The sequence below is a fragment of the Chiloscyllium punctatum genome, chromosome 33, assembly GCF_047496795.1.
Source record: "Chiloscyllium punctatum isolate Juve2018m chromosome 33, sChiPun1.3, whole genome shotgun sequence".
In the NCBI taxonomy this organism is placed as follows: domain Eukaryota; kingdom Metazoa; phylum Chordata; class Chondrichthyes; order Orectolobiformes; family Hemiscylliidae; genus Chiloscyllium; species Chiloscyllium punctatum.
Genome location: NC_092771.1, coordinates 25,879,584 through 25,892,343, shown reverse-complemented (window position 1 = coordinate 25,892,343; position 12,760 = coordinate 25,879,584). Strand labels below are relative to the sequence as shown.

The following is a 12,760-nucleotide window of genomic DNA, read 5'->3' as shown; positions in this document are numbered from 1 at the left end:
TCTGTGTGGAGTTTGCACATTCTCCCCATGTCAGCGTGGGTTTCCTCCCACAGTCCAAAGATGTGCAGGTTAGATGAATTGGTCATGCTAAATTGACCATAGAGTTAGGTGCATTAATCAGGGGGAATGGGTCTAGGTTTGGAGGGTCAGTGTGAACTAGTTGGGCCGAAAAGCCTGTTTCCACACTGTAGGGATTCTTAAAAAAAAAATGAAAACAGGTAGGAAAAGTTCTTATATAAAACGGAAAAGGGTGGCCAGAGTGGACGTAGGTCCATTGCAGGATGAGAAAGGGGAATTAATATTGGGTAACGCTGAACCAGCCAAGGCCTTGAATAACTATTTTGTGTCAGTTTTCACAGTGGAAGATGTGTCTAACATGCCAAAGAATTATGTTAAGGAAACGATGGGAGGTTAGGATCTCAATTTAGTTGCTATCACTAAAAGGGGTAGGTTGAGCCAACTTGAGGGTCGAAAGATAAGTCCCCTGGTCCTGATGGAATGCATCCCAGGGTGCTGAAAGAAATGGTGGAAGTTGTAGTCGATGTGTTGGTGGTAATTTACCAAAATTCTCTGGACTCTGGGTAGGTCCTGGCGGACTGGAAGACAGCGAATGTCATGCCACTGTTTAAAAAAGGGTGTAGGTAAAAGGCAGGTAACTATAGACCAGTTAGTTGAACATCTGTAGTTGGGAAAATGTTGGAGGCTATAATTAAAGAAGAAATAGTGAGACATCTGGATGGAAAGGGTTCCATCAGGCAGACGCAGCATAGATTCAGGAAGGGAAGGTCGTGTTTGACAAACTTACTGGAGGATGTAACAAACATGGTGGATGGAGGGGGAAAGGTGGATGTTGTATCCTTGGACTTTTAGAAGGTTTTCGCTAAGGCGCCACATAAAAGACTCATCCATAAGATAAGAATGCATGGAGTTTGGGGAATGTATTTGCATGGATAGAGGACTGGTTAACGAATAGAAAGCAGACAGTTGGGATAAATAGGCGTTTCTGTGGTTGGAGATTATTGGTGAATGGGGTGCCGCAGGGTCAGTGTTGACCAACTGTTCATGAAATATGTAAATGATTTGGAAGCAGAGACTGTGTGTAACATATCCAGGTTGGCTGATGACACTAAATTGAGTGGAAAGGTAAATTGTGTAGAGGATGTGGAGGGCCTGCAAAGAGATTTAGATAGGTTAAGTGAGTGGGCAAGGGTCTGGCAGATGGAGTATAATGTTGGTAAATATGAGGTTATCCACTTTGGAAATAAATATAGTAGGTCAGAGTATTATTTAAATGGTGAAAGATTGCAGCATGCTGTTGTGCAGAGGGATTTAGGAGTGCTCGTACAAGAATCGCTAAAAGTTGATTTGCCGGTCCAACAGGTAATCAGGAGAGCACACGGAATATTGGCTTTCTTTGCTAGAGGGATTGAATTTAAGTACAGGGAGGTTCTGCTGCAATTAGACAAGGTGTTGGTGAGGCTGCACCTGAAGTATTGTACACAGTTTTGGTCTCCTTACTTGAGGAAGGATATACTGACTTTGGGGGCGGTGCAGAGGAGGGTCACCAGCTTGATTCTGGAGGTGAGGGAGTTACCCCATGAGGAGAGGTTGAGCCGCCTGGGACTGTACGTGCTAGAATTTAGAAGAATGGGAGGGGATCTTATAGAAACATATGAAATTATGAAGGGGATAGACAAGACAGAGGCGGGCAAGTTGTTTCCGCTCGTTGGTGAGACTAGGGGACATGGCCTCAAGATTAGGGGGAGTCGATTTAGGGCAGAGATGAGGAGGAGCTGCGTTTTCCAGAGTGTAGTGATTCTATGGAATTCTCTGCCCAAGGAAGCGGTAGGGACAGCTTCATTTAATATATTCAAGGCATAGTTGGATGGGTTTTTGCATGGTAAGGGAATTAAGGATTATGGAGATAATGCAGGTAGGAGGAGCTGAGGTGATGTATAGATCAGCCATGATCTTAATGACTGGGGGCGCAGGTTTGACGGGCCAAATGGTTTACTCCTGCTTCTATTACTGTGAAACTATGATAAAGTGAAGTGACACTTCCATTCCCACTTTTTAACTATTCTGAATTGTCAAGTTGCAACCAATAGAAACTGAGTTCAACTGATTAAATTGAACTTGGATCTTTGTAAATGTCAGAAGTGAGAATGGTGAGATTCCCGATAAGATCTGAGAGCCACCTCTACCTTTTGTTTCTGATAATACTGTGGGATTTTCAGTCTATCTGAAAGAAACAACTGGATCCAGAGGGAGTGATGTGCGTGTCTCCAATTTAACATGACAGGACAGCATTCCCTCAAGACTACACTGGACTGTGGAATAGATGATCCTGATATGATTTAAGGCTAAAATCCACTATTATTGACCCTGTGCTCCCAATAAGTCATTGTCACATGCAGTCTTGATGGGGAGGAAATGGATTTTCTTATCTTGAGGTTTTACCCTCCATTTCAAGGTATAATTTTCTCCCTCTATCCCTGAAATAGTAGCTTTCTATGTTTTTATGTATTAGTATGCAGAGAAGTGTACACTTTGCAGTGTCTAAATGTTTCATTTCACTTTCTTGCAGGTAAAAATCTCTACACAAATGAATACGTAGCAATCAAATTGGTGAGTATATATATTTTTCTCATGCACATTTTGGGGTGCATTTTATTTGGTGTTATGGACCAGGCCAGACCCTCCTCAAAACATTTCAAGAAGATAGCCTAGACCTTAACTACTTATTTTAAACGCAGATGTAAAGTGGTTGTTCCAGATGTAATACAACTGGTCAAACCACTCGGCTTTAAGCAAAACAGAATTTATTTAAACTCTGGAGTTGAAACGTGAACAAAAGAAAACTGAATTTAGAATAACTTAACTATTGGAAAACTTAACCAACTCGATTACAGTAATTATTACTAATTAACTGTTTCAAGACAGTAACATCCCATAAACGTAGCCCTTGGCAGAAAGGTAAATTCAAACACCGATTCTTCCAGGCAGGAGGGAACAACATCCAGAGAGAGCTTTCAGAGAAATTCAGGAATCCTTTACTGACGCTTGCACCTCTTTTGGACTCTCACATCTTGTGACTGCTACAGCTACAAAAATCTAGAAAAAAACCTGAACTGGGAGAACTGGCCACTCCCTTTCATTATTAAACTGTTTTACACAAGAAAACCCAATGGCCTGTTAAAACCGAGACTCTTTGGCACCTCTGCCTTTATAATCTCTCTTCAAAAGAAAATCAAGGACAAAATGACCTTTTAAAATGACAGCATCATCACAGTAGCAAGCAGCCATTGGTAATCTTAGAGTCATAGAGATGTAAACATGAAAACAGACCCTTCGGTCCAAACCGTCCATGCCGACCAGATATCCCAACCCAATCTAGTCCTATCTGCCAGCACCCGGCCGATATCCCTCCAAACCCTTCCTATTCATATACCCATCCAAATGTTTCTTAAATGTTGCAATTGTACCAGCCTCCACCACTTCCTCTGGCAGCTCATTCCATACATGTACCACCCTCTGTATGGAAAAAGTTGCCTCTTAGATCTCTTTTATATCTTTCCCCTCTCACCCTAAACCTATGCCCTCTAGTTCTGGACTCCTCGACCCCAGGGAAAAGTCTTTGTCTATTTATCCTATCCATGCCCCTCATAATTTTGTAAATCTCTATAAGGTCACTCCTCAGCCTCCGGTGCTCCAGGGAAAACAGCCCCACCTGTCCAGCCTCTCCCTGTAGCTCAAATCCTCCAACCCTGGCAAGATCCTTGTAAATCTTCTCTGAACCCTTTCAAGTTTCACAACATCTTTCCGATAGGAAGGAGACCAGAATTGCACGCAACTTGAATTTGAATTAATTTGTATGTTGCAGTTAGACAAATTAATTCAAATTGGCAGATGTCTTCATGAAGTTTTTTTGATGATCTCACTAATGCATCTTGTGAATTAGCAATCTTGTGAATTTTAAAGTGCTCTCTGTGCAATGAAATGGTCTAAAGATATTTGCCAACAGTGCACGAAGGTTAAAATCTGATCAGTTTAGTTTACCTGCTGTTTTGTGTGCTGGGCCTTATTTCATACCAGTCTGCAATATTTTACTTTGATTGCCAAAAGAATCCATAATACAACTTTGCAGCCTGGTGACCAAGCTCAATAAACTTTTTTTTTAATCCCTACTTGTATGCAAGATCTGGCTGCTTAGGTGCAGGCGTATGCATCTTGTCTTTAATGATTCCAGTTTTTAACCACCTCGCTCCAAACCATTGTTACCTTGTCTGGTGTGGTTCCTGCCGAGACTACAGTTTTGTGTGATGGCCCAGGAGCATGCTAAAGCATGGAAGATTTGCTCTCTAGTCGCATGTCAATGTATGGCAGTTGTTTATGAGCAATCACTGGAAATGAATGTGGTGCTGATTTGGATGTGGACTGCTGGAACATTGGTCCAAGAGCTCACAAAATACTTTAAAAGTTGATATTTGAGAAATAAAAGTATGGTTTATTCGTCTCCCTGTTTTATTCTTAATGACCAGTTTTCTCAGTTAGTAATTTGCATCAAGGTACCCATATGTAGGGGACATTTTATTGTTGGATGTGTAAACAGCTGCATTAATAATTATGCTTTCACATTTAGCTGTAAGACTTCGTATTAGAGATATTTACATGAGGAAAGGAGTGTAGAGATGTCTCCATTGAAAGAGTTTTAAAATCTGAAAGTTAATAAATAAACAAATTTTGATGCTCAATATTAGTGAGCTCCAGAGTGATTGGATATAGATTGTGGCTTAGCTGGGGATAGAGGAGCATACAGTTTAGAAGGGACTTCCTCGTAATGATTCAACAACCAGTTTAACATCCTCAGTATATCTGAAATGCTCAATGATGTATCACTTGTTGAATCGCCATTATAGTTGTAGCGTAGTGATTTCTCTGCACAAGATCTCATAAACAATAAGATTAGATTAGATTAGATTACTTACAGTGTGGAAACAGGCCCTTCGGCCCAACAAGTCCACACCGCCCCGCCGAAGCGCAACCCACCCATACCCCTACATCTACCCCTTACCTAACACTACAGGCAATTTAGTATGGCCAATTCACCTGACCTGCACATCTTTGGAGTGTGGGAGGAAACCGGAGTGACAAGTTAACTCTCTATTTGCCATGAAATTTACCTCAAAACCTCTTGTGTTCACCTGAAAAGGCAGGTTGGCCCTTAGTTTAATGCCTTCTGTTTTAATAAAACACAGCCACCTTCAACTAGGGAGGGTGCTGTTAGTATCACACTGAAATGTTGGTTCAGATTGCTTCCCCAGTGGCTAGTTGAACCTATCTCACTTTGACCCTGGTGATACATCTTGGATAGTCATGTGCAGTTTCCTGTGAAAGTACAACCCAAGTTAGTTCAGAAATTGTGCACATCCTGCTGATGTCAAGTTACACTTAGATCCTTGCCCGATCGCAAAAATATAAATATTGGTAATATAATATGGACTTCAATCTGTCTCCTTGCACCCATGTTAAATTCTTAATGCAAGATAGCCCCTTGCCCACACAGCTGCCTAAAATCCTACAGGTAGGAGATGCCTAACATTGAGAACGTTAAACGAATGATGAGCTTTTTAGGTATTTATCTACCCTAGAAAACTCTTGTGTGATAGTTAACTTGAAAAATCTCATCATTTTTAACTATTTCAGCTTGACAGTTAATGGTTAAGTATGTGTAGTGGAATGAACTTCAGACGAATTGTTCAAAATTGTTCAAAAAATTGTAACTAATTTTTTTGAGGAACGCAAAGCAGAGAAATTCATGAATTAAAAAATGTTTGCGTGGTTAGAGGAATAAGAAGTGACTGCAACGGCAAGTTGCCCTTAAGATCCTGTTATTAATAACACGCAGAGCATTGAAAGGAAATTTTTTGTTATAAACTTGGCATAATAAATATTGAGGAACAATGTGATATGAATTTGGAGATAGTTGTACTTTTTTAGAAACGTTAACAGCAAACACAACTGTATATAGTTAACTAATCAGTGTTCGAGAAAGAACCAAAATCAAGAATTGTCAGGTAACATACTAAATATGCAAATGATCTGTGGTGGGATGGCAGTTTCGAAGGGGAATGTAGAAAAACATTATACATTGAACTCTAAATATAGCTATGGTTTAATTTTACAAGAGAAAGGAAGTTCGATTCTGCCAAATGTTAATAGTGAACAAATCAGACGTTTTATCATTGTTATACTGAGCTTTGTATTCTCCACAATGACTTTCAGGAAGGATATTCTAACCCTTGGGAGGGTGCAGTGTGGGCATACAGGATCACACCCAAGTTTCAAGAATGCTTGTTAAAAAGCAAATAGTCGGTTAAATGTTTTTCAAAAATTAGAAGGAACACTGGGAGTTTTAATGTTAACAAAATTAATCCATTATGAAGTGATCGTTTTATTTGAAGCAAAGCTTCATTTTCCTGGCTTACGCCGTCAGAGGAATTTATGTTGGTCAACTGTTCATAATGGGTCTGGGACTTATTTGTATGCCAAACCAGTAATGCAAACTTGAGGGATTAACTAGATCCAAGTATTTGTGATAAGGTCAGTCAGTCATTTTGGCATTCCAGTTGGTGCACCATCGACTGAGTAGGGAAATGTTCAAAGATCCTTTGCTTGAATGTTTGAATAGCTGTTACCAGTTCTGTGCTCGACATTCCTGCACTGATATTTGTAAGGAGCCTTCCATTTTACAATGTGCAGCGATTGATTAACAAAGAGCATTTTTAGTCCTCCTTTCCCAAGATGTTCTATGATTCCCTTGCTGATCTCAGCTAAACTTACTTTGTTGCTGTATATTCAAATACATTGATTGAATGTAGGTAGATTATGCCGTTTTGTGTCAATCATATTGCAGATGAATGAATGCATGTGGCTCTGTCTAATGTTTGTTTGTTGGTTTAATTTCAGGAGCCCATTAAATCACGAGCGCCGCAACTTCATTTAGAATACAGGTTTTACAAGCAACTTGGGAGCTCAGGTAATGTGTGATTGGATTTACAAGGTTACTACTATTGGAAGAAAAGTATTGCGTCTCCTGCAAGCATTAGCAACAAACATAAAATTGCTAAGTTAATACACAGATCATGCCAGCATAAGTGGTTGGAAAAAACCAGAAGCTTTTTGTTTCCTGACACCTTCCTTGCACTTGAGCAATATTGTCAGTTCCAAAATGTTGCTGTCGATTTTCAATCAGGATTGTAAGCAGGTAGCCAATGTCTTAGAACATTATTGTTGCATTTCAGCAATAATTTGATTATAAAAGCAACTTTTATTTAAACATCTGTTGAAAATTTCTAATAGCTGGTCATTGAACTGGTTGAAGCTTTGGTCTCATAATTTCTCAAAGAAACTGTTAGATACATAGAGTCATACAGCATGGAAATAGACCCTTCGACCCAACTTGTCCATGATGACCACCTTTCCCAAACATAACTAGTCCCATTTGTCTGCATTATGGCCATATCTGTCTAAACCTTTCTTATCTATGTCCCTGCGTAACTGTCTTTTAAATGTTGTAACCATATTCGCCTCCACCACTTCCTCTGGCAACTCATTCCATACGCGCACCATCCTCTGTATTGAAAAAATTGCCCCTCAGGTCCATTTTAACTCTTTCTCCTCTCATCTTAAATCTATTCCCCCTAGTTTTGGACTCCCCTATCCTGGGGAAAAGATCTTGGCTATTCACCTTATTTATGCCCCTCGTGATTTTACAAACTTCTCTTAAGGTCTCCCTTCAGCCTCCTATACCACAGGAAAAAGAATCCCAGCCTCTTCTTATAACTCAAACTCTCCAGTTTAGGTAACATTCTTGTAAATCTTTGTTGCACCTTTCCCAGTTTAATAACATCCTTCCTACAGCAGGGCAACCAGAACTGTATGCAGTGGTCCAAATGTGGTCTTAACAATATTTTGTACAGCCATAACATTACATGCTAACTTCTGTACTCAATGTTTTGACCTATGAAGGCAAGTGTGTCAAGCGCTGCCTTCATCCTGTCTGCTTTGACGCCATTTCCAAAGAACAATGGACCCACACCCCTTGCTGTCTCTGTTCGACAGCACTACCTAAGGCCCATAACATTAACTGTATAGATCCTTCCATTGTTTGTCTTTTCAAAATGCAACATCTCACAAATATCTAAATTTAACTCCATCTGCCATTTCTTGGTGCACTAGCCCAGTTGATCAAGATCCCGTTGTACTTTTAGGTAACCTTCATGGTTCACATCCCAATTTTGGTGTCTTCCACAAACTCTCAAATCACGCCTCTTATATAAATGACAAGCAATGAGAATATAAATGATTTGAATGTGGACCTAACACCAAACCTTGTGGCACACCTCTGGTCTGAAAGCTGCCTTCCACCACCACCCTCTGTCTCCAACCATCAAGCCAAATTTGTATCCAACTGGCTAGCTCTCACTGGATCCCATGTGATCTCACCTTAATATCCAGTCTATCATGTGGAATTTTGTCAAAGGCCTTGCTAAAGTCCATGCATACAACATCTACAGCTCTACCTTCATCTACCTTTTTGGTCACCCTTTCAAAAAACTCAAATCAAGTTTGTGAGACGTGTTTTCTCTCATGCAAAGCTATGCTGACTATCCCTAATCAGTCCTTGCCTTTGCAAATACATCTAAATCCCGTCTGTCAGAATCCCCTCCGAGTACTCACCTACCACTGACGTCAGGCTCAATGGCCTGTAGTTCCCTGGCTTTTCCTTGCAGCTTTTCTTTAATAATAACACAACATTGACCACCCTCCAGTCTTCCAGGACCTCACCAGCGGCTTTCGATCATACGAATACTCTACTAGGTCCCTTTAATTTCTTCCCTAGATTCCCACAATACCTTGCAATACACTTGTTCAGGTCCCGGGGGTTTATCTACCTTGATCTGAAACTGTTTCATATAGGCAATTGAAAGATCTTTTTGCAGGGTATAAAACTAGCCATAGGAGATGTCAGTCAGTCAGGCAGTTTTTATTATAGGGTTTGAGTGGAGGAAATCATTAACATGAGTTTTACATGTAGGCAGCAAGTTGAAAATCTACCGCAAGTGCAAGTTTTTAATAACCCCACTCCTTGCCTTAAGGAGCCTCATTTTCTCAAAACACTTTAAACTGGATAATAGTTTTTCGTCTTTAGACTTAAAGGCCAAGGGGTCTGTCCATCCTTCCACCTAGCTCCCCATGAGATAAGTAAATCTTAATAGTGCAAAGGTCCAAATTAAACATCATTAGAGATCCCACTAGTTGATGTAAATTGTATATCCATGTTCCCTTTCCCAGTTTGCTGAGATCAATAACTCATCACTCCTGAAATGTAGCTATAATTAAAAATGCTTCCTAAAGCACATTGAACAGTGATATTTCATTGCAATTAATTTGTCTACCACAAGGCATTGTGAGTAGGAGTAACATCTGCAGCATTTAAAATTACAAGCACGCACCAGTTCACACTTTTTAACGTACAGTAGCTGCTAACCTTTCCCATAGAGATAGTCCAGTATACTTTTTTTTAAACCAGTGACTGATTAGAAATTCTTGTGTGAAGGAATGTTGCTTGGACATTTGTGCATTACTTTCCAGGTTTCCCACTGAAGTGCAAAGCCAGAGATCACCTTTCCCAGGGTAGTGGAAATCTGGAGCTCCGACCCATATGAAGTTGTTGATACTGAGATTAATAGGTTTTTCTTTGACAAGAAATAGGGAGTTGTGATACCATTCAATAGTGAACAGACTCGAAAGTTGAATTGCTTACTTTGTTCCTAGACTTTGTTCCAATGGATTGGGATGTAGTGTTACTGGTCTTTAAGAAGTGAATATAACAGTAAGAGACTTGTTGCAAAGGTGAAGGCTTTGGCATTATGAAGTAAAATGGTTGCTTCAATAGAAATGCAGTGAAGGCAAGGAGTGACTGGTTGTTTCTCAAATTAACTAGATCCTGAAAATGGTGTTCTGGAATTTGTGCTTCAGCAGAGATGCATTGAGAGCATTTCTTATTAGTTCCTAAATTTAGAGAGCAGGAAAAAAAATTGAGAACACAATTGTTAGGGACAGGGCAAATGCATGATAAAAACAAATCAGATCAATACAACTTACATTCAGCGAGAAGAAGACAATATAGAAAAAAAAATGTGGAGTGCAGGAAGAGGGAGATCCCAAGTATAATATAAACAAAATAATTGGAGGAAAAAAGCCATTTAAAAAGTGAAATTGCACTCTTAATTTCCTGTGCCAAATGAAGGCAAGGTTAGGCATCTGTATAAGGCATTGCCTTGGGTTGAGACAGAGAAATGAGTACAGATCCGGATTTCCCACAGGGAATGGAAAACTGCAGTATTGGTTCATTAAGATATCACCAGTGTTGATGGGGCGAAGATTGAGGAGAAATTTGAAAAACTGGGGTATACTCACTATTTGTCGACATCCCTAATTGTATAAGGAAGGGTTTGTTGTTAATTAAGTCACATATTGGTCAACTCAGGTATGCTTACTAGAACAATAGTTCAGTTCTCAGATTTCTAGTGTCCTGGAGAGTGGAACTGTTCAATGAAGCATGAAAGATAGTCTAGTGCTGTTACTTACTTTGTTTGGATTCTCTTTGAATTTCTCTAAATGACAATGCACTTGTGTTTGTCAGACCACTCTGCTGTGTAAGCACATTTGGTCTTCTGAAGGACAGTAGTCTGATTTTCTGGAAATTTTCTTACAGAATTTAGTGGATGTTCTTTGAAGAATTTGGTTTTGATAAACTGAAAGTTTGTGATGAATTTCATCAAACTGTTGAGGTGCATGAGTGAACAACAGTGCTGCATTGCTATTGAAAAGTGCAATTCTGGCAAACTGGGGCAGTGGAGTCACATTTGAAAGTGTTCAATCTTCATTTTCATAAATCTGTTGAAACAGATAATTGAAAGGGATGGGGACCTATTGGCGTAAAAGGAGAGATTGCAGGGTGTTCGCTATGTGCTGAAGTTTGATGGACCAGACCTTCTCAGAAATGGCTGGTGACAGTACAAGCAAAGAAAGAATCAAAGGTGCAGAAGCAAATATATAAAGACTTATGAATTCTTTCTCTCTCCAAGAAACCTAAAGTATTAACTCCGATAAAATGAAGACAGTTTACTCCTTGAAGTTTGTCTTTCTTTTAAACAAACTGGAGCAAAGTGTCAAAAATAGAAGACATTAGTTAACATACTGTCATTACCTTTAGGAGTGTATATGGCAAGATATTTTGGAAGAACTAAAGCAAAATGTTGGGGAGACTCAGCAGGTCTGGCAGCATCTGCAGAGAGAAAAACAGAGTCAACATATTGAGTCCTGTGATTGAGTTTCTCTCTCTACAGATGCTGCCAGTCCTGCCGAGTCTGTCTAACACTTTCTCTGTTTTTGTTTCAGGTTTCCAGCATTTGAAGTTCTTTGTTTTTCAGTTGGTAGTTGCATTTGCAAAATCCTTTTGAAGCTCTTCTAGCTCTGGCAGTAAATGTATTGGTCTTGTCTGCTGGCTCCTTAAAATCTAGGATCAATTTTCAAAAGATAGAAGAAACCTTTTTTTAAATGTTGCAAGTACTTTAGCATTATATGTCAAAGGCTGCAATGCAATTATTATTACTTTAGCAGCTCGTAACTCAGTTATAGTCATAGAGTCCAACCGCTTGGAAACAGGCCCTTTGGTCTAACCAGTCCATGCTGACCATAATCCCAAACTAAACGAGTTCCATCTGCCTGATCCTGGCCCATAATCCTCCAAACCTTTCATATTCATGTAGTTAGCCAAATGTCTGTTAAATGTTGTAATTGTACCCACATCCACCATTTCCTCAGGAAGTTCATCCCACATGTGGATTGGGTAACAGTTCAATAGGATGCCTCCTCATGGAGCAGCAAGCGTTAGGTTTTTATCCTTGTGGATTATTGGGCACAAACCATTTGTACCTTGTAAGCTTTTGTAAGGCTCAATCAACATTCCCACTGATATGCATATCTCAAGCTGAAACTTTTGGTTTTCCTTGATGTTTTAAGCTATATAAAAAACTGAAAGCTCTCTGGTTGAGCCAATATTTGAAATTAAAAAGACGCTGTGCACAAGACATTGTTCAATACTGACTTGATCAAAGAAAATCCTATCTCTTGCATGACTCGGAGACTAATCCAATTATTTAAGTGTCAGGAGAGTCTCATAGGTCTGCTTTTTTTATGCTGGCTAGATGTGTCGGATGCTGGGATATAGTAATCTGCATGTTCAATATCCACATTGAAAAGATGTAATATTCTGGAATTATTAAAGTCTATCCATTTAATTCAAGTTTCCTATTTCAAATTATTTAATTATCTATCAATTAAATATAGTACAAGTTACATATTTTCTGCCACACCTTCATTTCGAGTGATTCAGTAAATACTTCACATGCCTGAGCACTAGTCATAGTCATACAGGATGGAAACAGACCTTCAAGCTCTCCTGCATTCCACGGAAATGTGTCAAATTTTAAGCTGTTACATTCAAATTTTCTGATTCACGTTCCTGATGAAGGGCTTATGCCTGAAACGTCGATTCTCCTGTTCCTCGGATGCTGCCTAATCTACTGTGCTTTTCCAGCGCCACAATTTTTGACCCTCGTTCAAATTTTATACATGTCAGGAGGGTCAAATCAAGATTCTGATCACAATGCAATATAAAGCATCAAGC

The 12,760-nt window shown here is 39.6% G+C and overlaps 1 protein-coding gene across 8 annotated transcripts in view; it reads left to right on the top strand.

Annotated features, from left to right (window-relative positions):
* Positions 1-12,760, top strand: part of LOC140458498 (casein kinase I-like) — a 222,879-nt gene that overhangs the window by 82,722 nt on the left and 127,397 nt on the right. For all 8 annotated transcript variants that reach the window (XM_072553186.1, XM_072553185.1, XM_072553184.1 and 5 more), the window contains 2 exons: positions 2,588-2,628; positions 6,970-7,039. In XM_072553186.1, the coding sequence (XP_072409287.1) occupies positions 2,588-2,628; positions 6,970-7,039 (111 nt within the window). The remainder of the gene's footprint in view (positions 1-2,587; positions 2,629-6,969; positions 7,040-12,760) is intronic.